Genomic DNA, 20665 nt, shown 5'->3' on the forward strand with positions numbered 1-20665 from the left:
CTGTCCCTAAATAGATCATGCCTGGGATGATTTCTTTGGTTACCTAAGTAGTTAATTTGTAATGTCAATGTGGCTGCATCCCTGGGGAGCTCAAGCAAGCAATTGTGGTTCCTCTCCTTAAAAAGTAGTCACTGGGTGTCTCTGTCCTGGCAAACGTTCGTCCCATCTCGCTTCTCCATTTTTTTCTGAAATTATTAGAAAGTTTGATATCTCCTCTCCTTTCCTCCTTCCTGGAAACTTCTCTTCTCAACCCCTTTCAGTCTGGTGTGGGTGCTGTCAGGGCGTAGAACCAAGTGTGTCCTGGTGTCCGTCGTTGACGATTTGGTCAGGCTGGTTGATGGTGTCAAAGTGGGTGCCCTGGTATTACGCGATCTGTCGGCGCTTTCGATACTGTCGATCACTCCATACTACTCTTCCACCAAGCCTCGGCAGGCCTCCCGGGCCCTGATTTGGCCTGGTTTACCTCTTTCCTGACTGATACGGGCCAATCATTGTCTCTTCCTCATTTTGTGTCCTCCCCTCACTCACTTTCTTGTGGTGTCCCTCAGGGCTCTGCCCTGTCCCCAATGCTTTTTCACATCTATGTGCAGCCTCTGGTTGGTCTCGACCGCTCCCGCAGATTCTGTTCCGGTTAGATCTTGATCAGGCTGAGGTGTCGTCCCGTTTGCGTGGCCGTGAGGGGCTGGATGAACAACAATTGGCTTAATGGGGACAAGACAGGAGTTCTGGTGGTGGGTTGCCCTTCCGACTTGGTCGCCGGGACCTCCTCCTCCTGGTCGCCTGCACTGGGTGATTGCCCTATTCCACTCACGGTAGTGAAGAATCTTAGTGTCTATCATCTTCACTTTCTATGACTCTGCAGGTGACTGCAGTCTGTAAAGCAGGTCATTTTCTGCTGAAGGTGCTTCATAAGGTTTTGCAACCTCTGCGCCATACGGCTCTCATATCAGCCAGTTTTACGATTCCGCCATAGGCTTCCAGTAACAAAAAGAATCGTGCTTAAATCTCTGTGTTTGGTCCATCGGGCGTACCATCGTCTTCTGGAGGACTTCTTACAGGATATACGTTTTTACCCTATATCCCGGGGCGGGTTCTCTGCTCGGGTCATGCCGTTTATGCACCGTACCCAAATTTCGACCTCTGTAGGGTTGGGGGGTAGGGCTTTTCTGTGGCCGCCAGTAAACTATGGAAGGACCTCATGGTTGCCCTTAGGCACACTGAAAATCACTTCTTGTTTTGACGCCTCGTTAAACTCCGTTATTTTAGCTATGGTAGGCTCTGCTGCCTCTCCGTAATCCTCACGCCAAGATGCCCTGTGGGTGAAAGTGCACGTTACACGTTTGAATAACGTAACATTATTGCACCACGTTATATGAAAGTATTGTTGTTACAATGATGTTAATTAGTACACACGAATCATGGATTTCATTCAAAGGATCTATGGGACTGCATGCGGCAGTGACTGATCTTGATTTAAAGTTCTGTTTTATATATGAATATTTGTATTTTGGACAATATTTGTAAGCATGTTTATTATACTTAATGCATATTTGAAAGTAGAATTTACCCCCTTTCATTAAAACGCGATTGGGTCTGTTAGATCACTCTTAATTAGGTAGGCCCAACCTTTCAGAGGCTTTGAGATTTGACGGTACACCAGAACATGTTTAGGGCCCACCCCCACTTAAAGCACCGTATACAACTGGCAGCAAACGGGAGCAGCCCGGGAACCCCGAGCGAAGCATCCCCCCAGCCCCTACTCACAGGCACAGTGGGGATTCTTTCCCGTCACAGTTGGAGGGAGTCTGTGAATCACTGGGCGTGGGCAAGCCCTGGGAGTCTGGGTATTTCTCTTTATAAATAGCTGGTTTCCAGCACGGGGAGGGCACGGGTGGGGGGATAAAGCCTGTGACTCACGTCTTGTCCCCACAGCCCTGATCAGCACTTACAAGCTTCCCCTGCAACTGCCGTTTCCTCTTGTTTGCAGCACAAATATGCGGCACTCCTCGCTTCTCACGTCTCCGCCTCTCCTCCTCTCCTCCTTCCCTCAGCTTTCCTTCTTTCCATCTCCTGCGTATACCACCCATTCCCTCCGCTGGAATATAGTCCATCACGGATGCCCTGCATGGCTGCTGTGGGCCAACCTGGCATAGTACTGACTGCAAGGGGGCATTGGTAGCACAAATACCACCTGTTTTACCACTCTGCCTGAATAGGGGTGGGAAACCTACAGGCAAAAAGCCTGCGTGTGGGTAGTGCTGGCAGTATTACCGCATGTGGTAATACGGACACTCACAATGAATTCCTATGGGTCTTCAGAATGGGGAGTAACAAGCGCCCATCTCTTCAGGCTGCACATTACCACTGGCTGTGATGGTAAGAAGGCCAGCATAAGTAACTCAACATTGATAGGAGATGTGGGCATGCTGTCAAAGATCGAACGCAGGGTGCCTACAGTACCCCCACTATGCCCAAGTATAGTCTCCTCCATAGTAGTCTTTGTACCCAGGTCTACATGGTTCTAAAGTGTGGGATGGCCAATGCCACCTTTTATCCAATCCCCCTTATAGATTATGGTTTCATCAAGTGCCCACTTTGTACCAACGTCTCCTATAGAACGTGGTCTGCCCCAGTGCCCTTTGTAGTCGAGCCCCCAGTAGGGTATAATCTGCTTCATTGCCTCCTTTGTACACTTGCCCCCTATACCGTGCATTTCTGTTAGGGACATTTTTCCACGGCCATCTGCTGAGGGGAGTACAACCATCTAAAGTAAAGGCAAGGCAGGGGTTCCAAAAAAAGAGTTACCAAGCTCTCGAAATGGGCGGGGCAGGCTGGCAGTGGGGTACCCCCAGAGAATACACCACCCTGGTAGACTGAAACAGATGCAATATATTATGCAAGGAGTAAATTAAGTACTGTGAGTTACAGCATACCAAATAGCAGAATAAAGGCAAGTATAAAGCCGTGCAAGGACCCAAGCAGACCCTCCCCAATCCTAAACTGAATGTACGCCCGTTACCCAGAAGGCAAGGGGACCCTAGACAAGTGTACAGTATATTTACATATCAGAGCCCATAATGCCAGTGCATGAATACTCACTGTAATTCCCCAAAGCTTCTAATAAAGAGTTAAAACGACCATACACATGTACACCATATATTACACGCAGTGCCTCGAGTGGGGAGAGAAGGGGAGCACTTTCCCAGCAAAGCCCAGGGTGGTGGGGGGCGGTGGCACCAAAAGCCAGAACAGGATTAGGCTCAGAATACTAGACCCTTATGATGCCAGGCCACTCCCAGAAGCACATAGCGACCTCATTAACCAACAGTTACACAAAGGAACATAGGCAGGAGGGGAGTGCAAGCATTTACACATGCATAATAAATCGAGGGTATAGACTAAAATTCCGGGTCTTGGGGGTGACCTCCAGAGACCCAAGGGTGGCCCAGAAAATGATCCATGTTCATCTATGTATCTTCCAAAGTCTCTTTAATGGACTTTAAGTTGGTCACATGTTCTCCATAGGAACTAAGTGGACAAATACAATCGGCATAGGTGTGGCAATGTTGTGACCAACCCCAGAGGAGAACCTCTCGATGAGCTCAAACTCCAGGTTCCAGACCCAGAAGACACAGGACTTGGTCCAATAAGCTCCAACAGCGAGCCGAGGTGGAGAGAGCCTGCAACACCCCACGCCCCCCCACTTCAGGACCCAGGGGACCTCCGATAGGAAATCAGACTAACGACCCATCAAGCACAGGCCCCAGGCAGGAGCAGGTCCTCATGGCACCGGAGGACGTAGTGTGGCTCAAGAATGGCTAAACATCAGGTGAGTACGAAGTTTCTTTTACAGGGGGAGTTACAGGATACAATGCACAGGAGACAACTCTGACGACCCGAAAGAAGACGAATCGGCTTTCTCTGCCTGGTGAGCTACCAACTAGGAGCCTAGACAAAGATGAGAAGCACCTGTAAGAAGTTTGAACCCATCATCCAATTTTAAAAATCAAAATTCAGCTAATCTGCGGTATCTTTGAGGCCGCTCAGTTTAAGTGAAGTCTGTTTTCTATCTTGATTATGTCACCGCAATCAATACTGAAAAGGGACTTGACCAGAACACAGCAGTCTCAGAAATACCACAAGCTTGATTTTGCTTTTTCAAATTAGGGAAGAGGCTTAAGCAACTGAGTCTTACAATCACGGCTGCTAAATTAAAGAAGACACAACCTGAGAGATGCACTTGTCAACACAGTGCACCCAGAAGGTGACACAGCACCAGCCACGCAGAGCACCATATGGAACCAGACCCACCCAGTGGGCCATTGTCCCTGTGGGCTGTGTTCCATGTGCACATAGACTGCTCGCAGTACCACTGTGGATATCGGCTGGATGACACCATGGGTTCAAAAGCTTTTCACAAATTGTAACACCAAAGGAGTAGTGTACATGATCACCTGTCCGTGCAATCTACGCTACATTGGGATGACGGCCCGAGAAGTCAAGAAACAAATGTTCGAACACAGATCATGTATCCGAACCAAGAAGCTGTCAGCACCAATAGTCCCCCGTTTCCTAGCAGAAGGCCACACAGCCGAGTCTTTCCGATGGATGATCCTTGAGAAGATCAAGCGGCCAAAACGAGGAGGAAACTACCACGCAATGCTCTTCACACAAGAACAAAAGTGAATTTTCCGCCTAGACACGTGCAATCAAGGCCTGAACGAAGCAATGCAGTGGCAGCAGCTTGCAATTCTACAACATTGAAGTGTTTCCACATCACAACTTATCTCCCCCCGAGTTTCCACCTGCCGACTGAATCCAGCAGAACATGGCGTGTCATCTGATACACTCTGCCTCATTGTGAAGTCTACTCATTATATCCGGTCCTGTCCTTTCTTTCCCCCGTCTTTCCTTCCCCTTCCCTCTTTTCTCCCCTCTCTCCCCTCTATGCACACGGCATCACCACATCTCTGTGGCCTCAACTCCGTCGGTGCATGCCTTCTGCACGCACACAGCTTTTCGGCACCTGCCTGCTCACCTTCATTACAATTTTTATTCACTTTTCTACCTTTCCAATCATCTTTATTTATCCATTATTCATAATGTATTATTTATCATTTTTTGTTCTAATTCTCTCCACTTCTCTCTACTTCTCCCAGTCTCTCTCCATTCAATTTTGTTTCCCAGCTTGATTTGCAATATTCTTTTTCACTGCCCCTCCTATCGTTCGGGGTTGACCTCACCCAGACCCAGGGTCTGCCACCATGACATCAATTGGCAGTATGGCGGCACCCACATTCAGCTACATCCGTTCGGACCTTCCTTGCAATACCCTGTCTGCGCCTTTTGGCCCCAGCGCGGCTTCACCTCGTTCCTGCAGCAACCGTCCCCTTCCGGCGCACTATGCACCCGCGATTCCCGCGGCCTCTCCAGCTCCAGGCCTCACCCTGGGCCTCCACCCGAGGCACACACACACACACCCACACCCACCACTCGGCTTGCCGGTATTGGCAGAGCGCAGGGCTCACACCCTCGAGGCATCCCTCCTTGATTGGCCCCAGCGCCATGACAGCACCTAGCCACGCCCCCGCAGCGCGTCAGACGCGAAACTTAGCAAACTCTACACCCACTCATAACGCTACCGACTCCTTGATCGAGCGGACTGCAGCGGTTGCATGCGCTCCAGCCAGCAAGGTATGAGCACTATCCACCCGCTCTTCTTTCCACCGTTCCAGCAGCATTACCCAGCCTGACTCCCAGCCACTCTCTCCACCACAGGCACAGACCTGGAGAGCGTCCTTTTCCACAGCCTTGCCGTGGATCCCCTGGCTTTTCCACTCCTGCATCCAGGTAGGCGCTGCTCACAGCATCTTCTCCTCCATGCATGAGCGCACTCTTTTCGCTGACCCACACGGCCAAGACAGCTCTATTCCAACCCGGAACATCACAGGTCGCCCCCACCCCCCCTCTCTTCACGCCAACCCTGTTTCCCCCCAACTCCCCACCTTTCTTCACTCCCTGGTTTGGGCTAAGTTGTCTAGAGTTTTGTTAGCCACCATTCAGTGGCAATGCTCCTATTTAGCAAACGAGCACATACACTTTTTAATAGCATTAAACAGCTATGTGACATGATTTTAAGCTTTCTGGATACACCACTCTGCATCATTTCAACTAGAGGTTTACTTATGCCCTCCTTGCAATGTTTCTTTGTGTTTCCGACTACGAGGACAGACATGATTTGATCACCCTATGAAGATTCATCGTGTCTTGATGACGATGGTCTACAACCACTTATAATCATTGAAACCGGTCGACCGGACCTGCTGTGGCCTCTCCGCAACACCACACGATATCCCCAAGACCAAGGGGGGGTACCGAGAAACTAAACTCAAAACCCAGAGAAGCATGGGTTTTTAGCACACCCCATGAATCAGTGGGACTGTGCGGTTTTAAGAAAAAAAAGAAAAATAGTTTGTTGAAAAACCATATCTTCCCTTTTTGTTGGACAACCACCCGCATGCAAAGAGCTTTGAGGCATTAGGGTGAATAAAGAATCAGCTACAGAAATCCCAATGTCTCCAACCTGCACATGTTAGCCAAAACTGTTTGGTTCATCGCTATGAGATCTAATCCCCCTCTTGATCAATCCACCACCCGGCTGGTTGCCCTCCCACCCCCTTTGTAGGCTGTTGGTGTCAGCACTGCACGTGGCATACAGACAACCACATGCAGAGAGCTGAATTTAGTTCCTACTCCCCACCCTCCCAGACAGGTACTATACCATCCACTGTCTACAGCCAGGCAACTCAAGACAAACCCCCCCCTCTTTTCCTTCATTGGTAGAGCTTTGGGTTTCTGACCAGAGGGCCAAGCCAGAGCAGCTCATCATCTTGTGTCAAACAATTAGGACTACCACTAAATTACCACAACCATTCCTTTTCCCTTACCTTTACCTGCAAGCAGATCCTTGTTTCTCCATTTAACCGTCCATTGTGTACCAGTATGCCCTTACGGTTTGGGATGGCAGTTGCTACCCTGGCTTATGTAAGCCTCAATTGACCCTGTTGTTACTTTCTGCTAAATTACTCGCCAGGGCAGGCTGGCCCAAACGGCACCATACTGCTGGTCGTTAACGGCACACTTTTCTTACATTAGGCAGATGGGCTGTTGGCGCCAGGTTCAGCCTGTCCTGGCAGATAATATTGCCACACTCTTATCTATTGGGAAGGCCCTCGGCATATTTCTGCCAATACTTTTGCCCGCAGTTTACATTGGCGTCCCAGAAAGATACAGGCTCCCGAAGAATTGTTGGATTAATATGACATGATCCTTATACTTGTATAATCTATACAATGATCTTGCTGTGAATGGTCCAAGCAGTGCCCTTTTTTCAAGGAATAATCAGTGCCTCGCTCATGCGTTCCCCATTCATTCTTTTTACCTGGAAGTGCAAGATGATGGTCCATATGAGCCCCAGCGTGAGCTTTGGGTTCCCATCAGCGATGTCATCGTTCCGGATATTCACCAGCTTGACCTGAAAGCAAAGAAAGTGTTAAACAGCGTGGCCTGGAGACGGGGGCGGTGGCGGTCAGTACCAGCAGCTCTCTCGCCTTAAAGCACTGGACCAACTCGCCTCCTAGTGTCGCCGGGCTTTATGGGATGCGTTCTGTTGGTTTGATTAGAGTGGATAGGTGGGCATGTACTTTCTAGGCTGCTTCTAGTCTCAAGTATTCTCAGGTGATGTCCTGAGATATTTCCACGTGTTCCTAGCCGACAGATCGCATAAGGTGCAAAGGATGCAGCTCTTGCTCAATGCACCGCCCTCTGTGGTGTACCTCAAGGACCAGCCGCGTGTCTTATTTATGCCAGTCCCATAGGGGCCCCATTCTCATACCATGGCTTGCTGTTAGATCTGTGGGCACATCTGCACCACCTACTATGGTCATCACTATACTGGTGGACTAGAACCCCTTTGCCATCGTGACTACCCTCCTTCTGCGGTGCAGGAACACTCACTATACTAATGTACAAGGACGCCCTGGATTATCATGTCAGATGCCCTGCAGTGGCGCAGGAACGGGCAATGTACGAACTAGGGCATCCTGGATCACTGTGTCCAATCCCCTGCTGTGGTGCAGGAACGCTCACTTTAAATGGGTAGTGGTGCTCCCTGGATCATGGTATCAGAACCCTTTCTGTGCTGCAGAAACCATCACTTTAATAGTGTAGTTAGAAGACCTTGATCATTGCATCAAACCCCTTGCTCTGGTGCAAGGCCCATCACTGCACTAGTGTAGTGAGACTTGCTGGATCATTGCATCAAACCCCCTGCTATGGTGCAAGACCCATCACTACACGAGTGTAGTGAGACGACCTAGATCATTGCATCAAACCCCCTGCTCTGGTTTAAGAGCCATCACTGCACTAGTGTAGTGAGACGACCTAGATCATTGCATCAAACCCCCTGCTCTGGTGCAAGGCCCATCACTGCACTAGTGTAGTAAGACTATCTGGATCATTGCATCAAACCCCCTGCTCTGGTGCAAGACCCATCACTGCACTAGTATAGGGAGACTACCGAGATCATTGCATCAAACCCCCTGCTCTGGTGCAAGACCCATCACTGCACTAGTATAGGGAGACTACCGAGATCATTGCATCAACCCCCTGCCGTGGTCCAAGACCCGTCACTGCACTAGTGTAGTGAGACTATCTGGATCATTGCATCAAACCCTCTGCTGCGGTGCAACTTTGCACTAATGCCCAGTACCCATTGCTTTCTTACAGGGGTGCATAAACTTCCAGAGCCCCTGCTGTGCTCATTCGCACTAAGGGAAAAGGAGAATTGTTTGGACCACAGCAGTGGTTTCACGCCACTTCCTCGTGTATCAGCGCTTTCATGTCAATACTTTCCTGTCGCGTACCCCATCTCAAAGCGAACACTACACCATCATGTAATTGCCCTACCTTCTTTTCTGCGTATACTCAACCGTCATATATTAAACACTCTATTCTTCAATTCGTTCTGTCGGGGAACATAAAATATCACCTAATTATGAGCTGGGATTGAATAGGGACTATAGTAATTACATGATGGGTGTCTAAATAGCCCGTGCCATCCAAACTCATAAGTCGTTAAAAATAGAAGGTATTTAAAGAGACCCCATTTTTATCATCCCCCACCAAACACCTGCTGAGGACCTTGCGATGCACTCGAGGAGGCTGGTGGAATTAGCCTGCGGTGTGGTGTCAAGCAGTGCAAGTGCAGTAGCGAGCAGTGACTCAACACTATTAATGTTGTGGGCTTTAGGAGCTTAAGATGCCAGGCTGGCCCCGCCAGGATTCCGACTTCCGGCCTGCAGTTTGCAGAAAGGGCCTTAAACCAAGTAAGCTGCCAGCTTTCTAGGAGGCCCCATTCATCAATGGCCGGTGCATGTGAGGTGCATTCAGAGGGGCAGGGGCACTTACCTGCCGGTGCTTCAGGTAGTCCAGCGCGATCTGCACGTTCTGCAGCTTGTGGAAGCGCATGCGGCCTTTCTCCCGGGGCTGGAAAGAGCAAAGGCAGAAAGGTTACTCGAGTACTTTCATGCTACATGTGCGATGGGCACTGGGCCCTGGGTGCCTACATCAACTCAGAAGCGCAACTGCACACACATACCTGCGCACACATACCCAACTCTTGCAAGCGCGGTCTCGCCATGCACTCCACTGGCTCCCGTCCCAAGGAATGACCTGCGCGGAGAAATGGGGGCACGAGGGGACCTTAAGGGACCCCCCCCATCCCCTGACCACTGCCTCACATCGGAGCAATATGCACTCCAGTGGTGAAAAACATGCTCTCCATTCCTCTTTTCTTATTCTCTCCTTTACAACATACAATGGAGACTGTTTCATAGGGCCTGCTCCCTTTGGTGCAAGTCCACCGTCCTGGATTTCATTGTAGCCGATCCATGAGGCAGTCATTTCCTCTAATGTCCTTCCGAGTACACTCAAGAAAGCGCCTGTCATTCTACAACGAGGAGGGAGGCTCTTCAGGGCTTAAACACAGACCACATACAAAAATTACAAAAACGCCTGTAACGCTCCTATCTATGTATGAAGCACAAGGCTGGATGCATCATGCACATTCCATTTAGTGCACAGACACCCTTACTCCATGCGGGGAAGCGCTATGCCACATAGTAGCTTTGCAATATGTAGCAATGCAACTGACCCCATGAAGCGGACATCCTGAAGGCCGCAATGCGAGGCTGGGGGTAGCCAGGAGGTAAGTTATACCCAGGAGGGCGGTATGGGGCCGGAAAACAGATTTTCTGTTCAGGTGGCAGGCGACCGTGGGAGTACTTTTAGGGGGGGGGCAATGGTGTTTGTCCACCCCCTCAACTTTTATGGCACCCCATTTTGTCGCGCTCATTTGGCAGAGGCCCCTTCATTTAGATGTCATGTCCCCCCCCAACATTTTCAGCAAAGTTACTCCACTGCTGGCGTCATGTCCAGTGTTGTGTCCAGTACACTGCCCTTGACCTTTTACCCGGAAGTCAACGCGTCCTTACTTCTGCGCCCAGACTTTCTTCTACTGTTACAAAATGGAGCCAGTTTTCTACTGTGATTCTGAACATTGCTTTGTTTGTGCGAGGGCCTGCACAAGAAGCCATTTACTGTGACAAACATCTTTCACGAACTTGGAGCCCAAAATGGAAAGAGAAAACGGACTATTGCTGACTTACAACTGTATAGAGAGCGTGAGATCCTTGCTGTGAAAAAAACAGATAGTGGTGTACAACCTCAGAGAGCGAGAAGTCCTGCCAATATATCCCTGGCACAGATTTCACACAACCCAAGTTCCCCGATAAGGTGTTTCTGATAATGACAAGAAAAGCAGTGCGAGAAAGCAAACTGGGGCTTCAACTCTATCGAGAACCTCCTGGCAGCATGAATGTCTATCGACTGCTTATTCAGGACATCAAATACAAACAATCTTTTCTCTCTTCCTCCCTCGCCTCGTGCTGGACTCCTGAGGGAGCCCATACAAAAAGGCAAAGTCACGTGGCAACACACAAGGTAACCTGGACAGAACCAGGCACAACTGTGGGGGAGGGGTTTTAACCAGAAAACAGAAATAAAAACTGCACAAATGAAGCCATTATTACTTGTGCACTAGCGAGAACAAAAATGCTGTTTTATCATTAAGAATATTGAAAATTATGTTTGCTATAAAGGCAGGCAACATTTACGAAACGATGGCCAGCAAGCACATAGGCATGACCTTGCAACGTAGAAGGAAGTGAGCCGCGAGAGCGCGACATTGCACTGCACAATGGGCATAGGTTACGGAGCAGCAACACTGGGGACAATGGTTGCAGCAGGCCTGCCATCTTGATCTCTGCCACAGATGAATGACTGGGCATCCTCTTTGCACCTGATGAAGGCGGAGCTCCTATGATACATGGTGTGCACCTTTAAGAGGACTTTAAGCAGAGGGAGTATGAAAATATCATGAGTAGTAATATACGATTTGGTGGCATAAAAGATGCTTTAATGAATAGCAGTAAAGTGGTCTTCGTGCGTTGGATGCTTCGGATGGAGTCGCTTAGTGGCGGAAGTGCCCAGAAGAGCGCACAACGGGGGGCCACGTGCCTGTTGGAATTTAATCATCCACGCATCACTGAGATATGCACAGTTTATGTGATTCACAGACATCTGAGCAAAGCGAGTATGGGCTTGCTTGGGGAGGCACTTCGTAAACCTAGAAAATATATATCAACGTTCTATTTTCCGGCTGTTGGGTTTCACTGAAGTCCATTCTAAGAACAGCCTCCTCCTCCTCCTCGAGGCTGCCTGGGCCAACCAACAGAAAGTCCTCTTGCTTAGATCACCATGAAACCAAGGCCCACCACACTCCAGCCACGTTGAAGGAAAATCCGGATTCCATGCCACCCCATAACCTTAGTATTTTTAGCCTCTCGCCCACAGGGTTTCCAGTGCCCAGCCACAGATGTGTTTGCCAGATAGGGCGTTGAGATGGCAACTGATGCAAAGTAAAGAATATTTCCATCCTGCAGTATCGACTCCCCGCCAAGGTAGTGGAAAGTGTCGACTAATTGCTGCATCGTGAAGCCAAAGAAACAAGCTTCTAAGTCAAGGAAGGGGTTGTTGGTTTCAGGCTGGGAATAAGGCCCTCGCGAGGCCACAGTTTCGAAAATCAGGCGGACAGTTGGGTGGTGTGCTGGGGTGTCTCCGGGGAAAGCATGGAATGGAAGGGCGATGACTCCTGTCTGCCAAAGAACCGGCTTGGGAGAAGACCCCATCGTCGGCTGTGCATGGCACCCATAGTCCTGTGTAGGCAGGTTCCAGGGCTTAGCAGGTCACAGGTTAACTCCCGCTTTCATACACTCTGACCCTCACAGGTATAGCCCGAGTCCCATGTGGCCGGGCGGGCTACCACGCCCTGTGCCGTTTAATGAGGATCGGTTTTAGAGCAAATCCCAGGAATGGTGGAAGCGAGAAGGCAATATGACCATTCTTACATGTGCAATCCTGTAATGTGACGGGCAAGAGGAAACGCGTTCATTTGATTTAGATGGCAAATTCATCTGTGTTAGGCCAGCTACTGGCAGCCAGGGACTTGGGTGTGTCACCGTGCATCTTTCCTTATAAGCTTGCCAGTATATTTGAATAAAGTTTCCATAGCTGGCTGGAGTCCTTCCCACAAAGGTAGGGAACCATTTCCTGGGCATTGGGCGTGCTGCCCTCACATACATCGTGTGGGCACTCTTCATGGAGAGCTTTTTAGGGCCTTTTCCAAGGCAGGGTGTTTTGCAGACTGCCCTATGGGAGTACAAGTCATACACGTTTTGAAGATGAGGTGTTGAATTGGTTTTATGTTCATTCATCGCACGTTTTCTTTGCATTTATTTTGGGGGGCCAACCCCCCCATCCCCTATTATTTATTCCTTGTACAGCCCCCCACCCGACCCCTTATATGCCTCGCCCCCCATATTTTTCAATGTTTTTTGGGGAAAAACGTTTACACTTTTTCAGCCAAAAGTGCTGCAAAAAAAACAGGCGATGAATGCACGTGGTACTGTTGAATTGCCATTGTAAGATGGCACTCAAGTACACCACCACCTAATACAGGATGGTCGTTTCCTGGCAGGACTAATGAGACACATGTTGCCAACGTAGATACATGGGATACATAAATGTTCCATTCTTTTCAGAAGTGGTAATTTCAGTTTTCAGCTTTTTTCCCCTAGAAGTCCATATTGCTTGATGCATTTTGTCTTCTCTGGAGGTGTGCATAGACACAGCCTGCTGCTCTCTGCCAATTCTTGTCGTTTTCCAAGGAGGATGCAGGCATGGGTTTGTCGGAATTTTCATAGAACGTGGGCGAGTGCCCCAAATACCTCTGTGTGCAGGACACTGCAGGCACAAGTGTCTTTCACTCTCGACTTCTCCCGAGTCACGTGTGTTGAGAGAATCGGCCTTCCCCCAGGGTCGAGCTTGCGCTGTGTCATTATGCCCCTATTTCCAGTCTGTATTCGGTGGGTGTTTGTAAGCGTCCTCTTTTTTTATAAACAAAATTAGGTGGCGTGCGTGCTTAATCATTGCCCCAGAGATCTGTAGCATTCTGGCTCATTGTGCTGTCCTAATTCTGTCTTCCGGGTCACTTGTCATTGCTCCTTTAGGGCCTGTCCCAAGTCCCTAGTCAGTTTCTCCTCCTGTCTTCGGTTTCCTCTGCTGTCCAATCGCGGGGCACAGCTGCAGAACGACCACAGTCCTGTCACATATTTTTCAAGGGCTTGTTTCAAAGGTTTAGGTTGTTTGGGCCTGCTGTGCCAGGTAGTGGAGGCAGTTTTGGTCACTGCTCTTGCAGTGGCACCAGGATTTTAAAATATGTTTTAGATGTTGAGCAGCAGGGGGGATCGCAATTCTGCTCTGCACCCATGGTTTGGGCAGTTTCCATGCACAGAAATGCCTGTTTGCAGAGCTGGCGGTGCAGAATTTCTGTGGGCGATCTGTCTGATTCTGCAGTCTTTCCTGTTTGGAGACTGCGACTTCCTCGGCTGGTTTCATGTTGTTTCAGCTTAGTTTATTGAATGTATGAAGCGCAGTGTGCACCCCTAAGCATTTTGACAATGTGAGAGGGGCAGAGCAGTTGCAGGAAAAAGAGGCCGAGGACCATTTCATGGACTGTATCCTAAGGACACTGCCACAATGGAGTGCTGTGGAGAAGCCACACACGCGGTTCACTTTTGCTTATCTAGGGTTCAGAAGTAAGCAGGGGTGTTGCTAGGTCTGGAAAAGATCCGGGGCTATGCTAATGTTGGGACTGTCGGGGCAAGCTAGCATTTTGGTTGAAGCCCCAGAACTTGTATCCGGGGTTACAACCACAAGACCCGGGTCTGTAGCCCTCTCAGCCCTCCCCTTAGCAACGTCTCTGGAAGCAAGTGGATCTCCGAAGCCCTCCTGCGGCGAGTGGGCCTCTTCCAGGATGGACCCCACCGCAGAGTAGTGTTGAGAAGCATTGGTAATGATGCGGTCTTTCGGTTTTGAGAGGGTCTGGTGGGGCGATGGGAGGGGATAAATAAGTAATGAGGTACTGAAATGGGGCAAAGATGTTGCAGGATGTAAGGCAGCCGGCAAGCTTATTCTGTAGATGTAAAGGGACCTGCCTTGAAATAAAGCAGCCTTCGTACCTCGGACGAGGGCACAATATGACACTATCCTGACCGACCTGGGTGCCCTAACAACACTACGGTGGTGATGGGCGCAGTATAACATCTTTTTGGCATAAAATAATACTGACTCCAAGAGGGGCTGAAACCAGGGGATGGCAGCCTGGCCACAATGCAGTGCGTGGCCATGTGTGATGAAGGCCATGGAGCTGTCTGAATACTGCACTGCTTCCTATATTAGACACACATGGGGTGTGGGAAGGGCGCGTGCTGCACCCGTCATTGATGTCCCGCCACGTGGGCTTGTCTGCCTTTACTTCAGGAGGACCTCAGTTGATCAGTAATGCTTCGGACCATTACTACATTGTTCCCTCATCGTCTCTTCAGAGCTATTAGCCCAGGGCTATATTTTGGGGCCAGAGTTGAGGATCACATGTGAAGCAAACGACATCCACGTGCCGGTTCTTGCGGGTGTCCCAATCTATTGGCTCCAGGACTCTAGTATTATTGGCAACGAGCAGGATTCCCGAATCCAGGAATGTCTTGGAAAGCCAGTGGTGTAGGGTTGGCTTCTTTCCAGCTGTTCTGATGGGGCGGAAGCTCTTTGTGCCCGGCCGATAGGACCCAGGAGTGTTGCAATCAGGAGAGGGGACAGACTGGCTGTGAACAGGGGCTTCCTTTCTGCTGTGTGCTTTAGAAATCATCTCTTCCTCCTGACCCCCACAGGAACAGCACTTGCTCGGAGAGGATTTCCTGGTCAAATCCTGACCACTCCCTGCGCCACTTGGACTAGCACGCCAATGATATACAGCCCTTTGGATGGGAAGCTCGACCTCGGTACAGCTGTCTGCATTTCACACGAGCCAGCAGTCGATGCAGAATTCTTTCTAGTATCTCTGGAGGCAGACAGAGCATTTGTTTCCATTAATATAAGAGATAAGTGGGATAAAAAATACATAGAGCAGATGCCGGGTTCTTTGAAGTTATGATCACTTGTAAACCACTGACATCTGTTCGATCATTGTTTTCCATACCGATGTTGTAGGGGCGAGCATTGAGGGTACTTTTAACCCCAGACACATTGGGTGGAAACACAGGGCACACTTTACCCTACCGTGTTGACTTGAGTCATGTTACTGACCTCCGTCCGCTAGGACCAATACAGCGCATGGACGTGGCACATTGCACAAGACTTACACCAGGGCTGGCTAAAGGGCACTGAGGAACACGCTACTCAGGAAGTAGCATTGCAAATTTTAATCACCAAAGGGAGGTTCAATTTCAATCCTACTTTTGATGGAATGTAACAGAATGTTGCAAGGTGGAAAATGACTAGCTTGGAGCCAGCAGGGAGCAGATCTCTGGAAACGGACTAGCTTGGGGCCAGCAGGGAGCAGATCTCTGGAAACTGACTAGCTTGGAGCCAGAAGGGAGCAGATCTCTGGAAACTGACTAGCTTGGAGCCAGAAGGGAGCAGATCTCTGGAAACTGACTAGCTTGGAGCCAGCAGGGAGCAGATCCCTGGAAACTGACTAGCTTGGCTCGCTCTAGAACAAGTGTTCATTTATAAATAGTTGATAATTAAAGAGACTGGCTCATTGTACAGATGGCTACTGTAGATTGCTCTAGAACCTGACTTCCTCTGGAACCACCTACGGTAGATCGCTACCAGGCTGTTCTATGCCACTCTAGAATGCGTTTCAATGCGTTTGAAACCACTTGTGGCATTAAGCATGTTCATCGCAAGATAAACCAGATGTGCGAGATGCCGCTAGTACATATTAATGTTAAAGGACATTTGTACCGCGCACTATCACCACTGAAGTGGTCCCCTGGCGCTCTGGCGGCTCTGAAAAAGGGGAGGAGAGGGGGTGTGTTAGTGGGAATAAGCGGGAAAAGTGCAAGAGAGCAGTGATGTGCTGTTGACAGCCTCAGCCCGGTGGGTCCGTTGGCTGGACTTGGGGTGTTTTGTGGTCCGTAGGCGTCGTGTGCTGTTGTGCAAGTCTATGTGTGGTTTGTTTTGTTGTTGCATTGTTGTGAAGTTTGTGCGGATTGCTGCGTTTTAGGCTTGTGGTTGTGTTTGGTTATAGTTTGAGAGGTGTATGCAGAGGGATGGAATTGTTAGTTGGTTGGTTAGTTGGCATTGCTGTCCTTGCAATTGTGGGATTCCATCTAGGTGCGGCACATGCTGACAGTCACATTTCTATCTAGATTCGACGCAAGTTAGGTTCAGAATTCTAAGTGTGGTGCATGCTAACAGTCACATTTCTATCTAGATGCGACGCAGGCTAGGTTCAGAATTCTATGTGTGGTACATGCCAACAGTCACATTTCTATCTATGGCGCATGCAGAACCAGTGGGGCAGTCCCCTACAGAATCTGACTAGACTTCGAGCCAGCTGTGGCACATTAATGTATACCCTGACCCGTATAATTACATGTTTTTGTCTCAGGGGGGGGGGGCGAACCTACTGTGGTAGTACGTGGTGACATCAAAAGGAAAACACAAGGAATGTTCCTACCAGGGCGGCAGAACCCGAATTATTTAGGTTCTTTTTTATAAGCATCAAATCCAATAGTAATTTTCCAGGTATATTCAAAATGCATATTACTTGAACACAGTCTTAGCATTTTGACTAAATCGAAAAGTTTTTAATTCAAATGATTTTTTTATGCAGTATTTCATAAACACATTCGATCGCATCGTGATTTACAGTATAAAAAAATAACCTAAATAATTTGGGTTCTGCCACCCTGGTGGGGACATTCCTTGTGTTTTCCGCAGAACAACATGAACATGGCGTGTAGAAGCGCATGTGTTAGACCACTCTAGAACCTTGGTCAGTGCTAGCTGGTTATATTTGCGTTTTAACATGATCAGTCGGGGAGAGCATAGCTCAGTGTAAACTCCTTCGGGCTGAGCCAGGGGCTTGCAATTGTTCCTTTACTTGCTGGGCATAAGTGGCAGCTTTAGAATGTTCATCGTGCTATCCATGGCAGAGGACGGCACCCCTCGCTTTTATTGTTTTTACACCTCTGCGACACTTGAATACTTCGCAATACACTTCTTTTCTCTTCGCCCTTCCTCTGTTTCATTTTCTCGGTTTGTTGTGCCCACTCCCTTTAGGGACCCCAGCACCACGCACGTGGTCTGCACCCACTGGATTCCGGACGCCCCCCTCGTGATTTTACCACTTGCTGCAGTCCTTGTGGCGGTCCCGCTTACCTTGGGCCTATGCTTGTCAGCATTTCATTCTGTTATAAAACGTTCTCACCACCCGTGTGCCGAGGTTGTAAGGCATGGGGGCATTTTTTGGCATACTTGGTCCTGGTGAAACTCTTGCGACCCCCTTTCGGGTATCTGCACCCTCTGGGCCCAGGCACTTGCCCAGACTAGAAGACCGCTGGCTTTGATCTGGGAGCCTGCTGCGGGCCCACTTCTCGCAATTATCCCAAAGAACCAGTGCCCAACTACCTCTACCAGGGCCAGGTCACAATTCACACTGAATGTGCCCAGAAATTGCGCGTGACCACCGGTTTCCTTGCAGGGGAGTCTCACCAGACTCTGGGTGTGTGGTGGTGTCACTCCGGCACAGGGAACTGTGGTGTGGGTGAGCTTGCAGACCCAAAGGCGGAGTGCAAGTTACGTTTTCTGCCTTCCACACACTCCAGGCCGCAAATGTATGCATGTTTTTGTTTTCAACATTTTGTTTTCGCAACAAACTCTGAACTGTTCTTGTTCTGCCCATGGGGGCTGCATGCTTCTTTCCCCCCTTGGGATTATGTGGTCAAGTGCATCTTGGGGCATGTAGTTCATGGCACTGGACTTCGAAGTGACGTTAGATATCTGAGGGGATGTTGGAGAGGCAGTACAGGGTGTGGTGCATGTGTCAACCTTTTGTTCCAAAGCTCCAGGACGTTACAAAAAGTGTGCAATAATCAGAATCCTGGCGTTTTGTGATTGTGACATTCAAATAAATGTTTGGATTTGGGGTGTGCCGGGCAATCCCTATTCCCTGCCTACACACAAGCCAAAACTGCTGGTTTTGATAATGCCAGTTGTTAACAGGAATTCGGTGCAAGGAACAGATGTAAGGATACACATATTGCTTATATATCAATTGGCTGAAGGCAGGCCTAGTTAAGACATTTGTTATTGTAACTGAGCTGTTTTACAGCTGTAATTAAACCATTACCATCCCTAGGATGGCTTAGAAATAACAATGGCACCTCTTTAAAAGCTTAGAGCTAGCTCAATGAGACTCCAGAGAAGTGTGTGTGTGTGTTGAGCGTGTAGTGGATGTGAATGACCGGAAGGGCTAGCATAGATATGGGCAGTGACTAGCTGGGTAACAAGCCAAACATCCACAGGCTGGGTGCCCCCCCTCACATCCCATCCTACGCCAGTAGATTTGGTTTACACCATCACCTAATAGCCGAAACAAAACAAAAAAGTACATTGATTGATCCTCGGGCTGTGATCCGAGTTTCATCCACTTCTCAGCCTGTTAGCTTTTAAATAGGGTACAGGCTGGAGATTTGCTACTCGGAATTTCAGCGCCTATCGAATGAATGTGAGGTCCCTTGATACATCTGCGGTGCGATTGCTTTACGGACTTCCAGGCACAGGGTGTGCAGCCAGCTAGGGTCAGCTAGTCCGATAGCACAGCGAGTAGAGCGCAGGTTCGAATCCCGGCAGGGCCAAACTCAGCCTTTCATCCTTCGGAGGTCCATAATGAGCACCACACACCGTGGGTAATAATAAGCAGCGCTCGGATACCTGAGGGTTCGTAGCGCTATATAAATGCCAAATTATTATTATCATAATGATTATTAGTGTCGAAGCGAGAAGCGGAGAGGCCCTGGAAGGCGTAGTTTGTGGGACTGTGGGTTACCAAGTGCCAGTGTCTTTGAGGCACAAAAAACTGAATGGACAGGGAGGCCTTGCCAGCATGTAACGACGGGGTCTCGGGTCTCCTGGAGCGTCGGTCTCCAGTTCTGAGGTTGCAGCTCCTACAGGCAGAGGTCGTAGACACGAGCCACACCCGCCTCAGCGCCGGACACTTAAAGGGGAGCGCCGGGGTACAGGATATGGAACGAGAAGACTCGATATGCCATCGCACCATGAGCAGTCACAGGCTCAGACCCCTTTCTTCAGCAGTGAGATCGGCCTCCCGCTGGCATGGGCAGAGCTGGCAGGGTGTTCCTGCCTTCCACCTTGTGATAGCCAGTTTACGACAACAACCCCCTCCTGCACACACAGCCACGGCACTACACTGTACCAACAGCAGCTGCACCAGGCCGCACCACTGCAGTGCAGCGCCTTGGCGTTAAAGTTCCAGCGCCGAGTGCCCTGTTCCACCAGGCCATGGACTGTTGGATTCGAGACAGTAACGCGCACACACACGGCATTGGCCGACAATGCGTGGATCGCTATAGAAAGAATTCCTTAGAAGCTAGACTGACTCGAGGGTGCAAGGAGCCTCCCAGTGCCCGACACCGCAGGTGAAACAGCGAGGCGTTTGAACAGCACCTGTCGGGTAGCTTGTGACCTCCATCATGCCAGCCCTGGCGTGCTGGCTCCCCAGAACCTGGAGGAGGGAGCTCAATGGGAGAGGCTCGCTTTGAAGTGCAACTCAAACAATTAAAAAACGAGTGCGGGTGTAGGCTGGCGGTATTTCCTGATCAACCGCCGCGAGGGGGCGCTGCTGCCTAGGGACACGTCCAGTGGAGGCTGCAGCATCACCCGCCTGAGGAGGCCTGGGATCGTCGCGTAATGGCCGCCTGCAGCCCGCGTGTTTTAGAATGCACGGAAATCGGGCCCACTCGGAAAGTGTACCACGTGGAGCTCAGAAGATAAACATGCACACATGCCAGCATTTCTCAGCAGCTGGGAGGGAGGTTTCTCACTAAAAGCGGGAGAATTCATTTTTCCAATTGGGTTGTTTGGAGTTGTAATTAATTATTTTAGGGGTGGGGGAGCAAGT

At 49.6% G+C, this 20665-nt stretch overlaps 1 protein-coding gene across 19 annotated transcripts in view; it reads right to left on the bottom strand.

The window, feature by feature from the left end:
• The window catches only part of PLEC (plectin), a 1447724-nt gene that overhangs the window by 149967 nt on the left and 1277092 nt on the right, over nt 1-20665 (bottom strand). For all 19 annotated transcript variants that reach the window (XM_069621862.1, XM_069621861.1, XM_069621869.1 and 16 more), the window contains 2 exons: nt 9469-9546; nt 7442-7534 (listed from right to left, as the gene is read on the bottom strand). In XM_069621862.1, the coding sequence (XP_069477963.1) occupies nt 7442-7534; nt 9469-9546 (171 nt within the window). The remainder of the gene's footprint in view (nt 1-7441; nt 7535-9468; nt 9547-20665) is intronic.

This window comes from Ambystoma mexicanum, chromosome 5q (genome assembly GCF_040938575.1).
Source record: "Ambystoma mexicanum isolate Mex_15411 chromosome 5q, UKY_AmexF1_1, whole genome shotgun sequence".
NCBI classification, from domain to species: Eukaryota; Metazoa; Chordata; class Amphibia; order Caudata; family Ambystomatidae; genus Ambystoma; species Ambystoma mexicanum.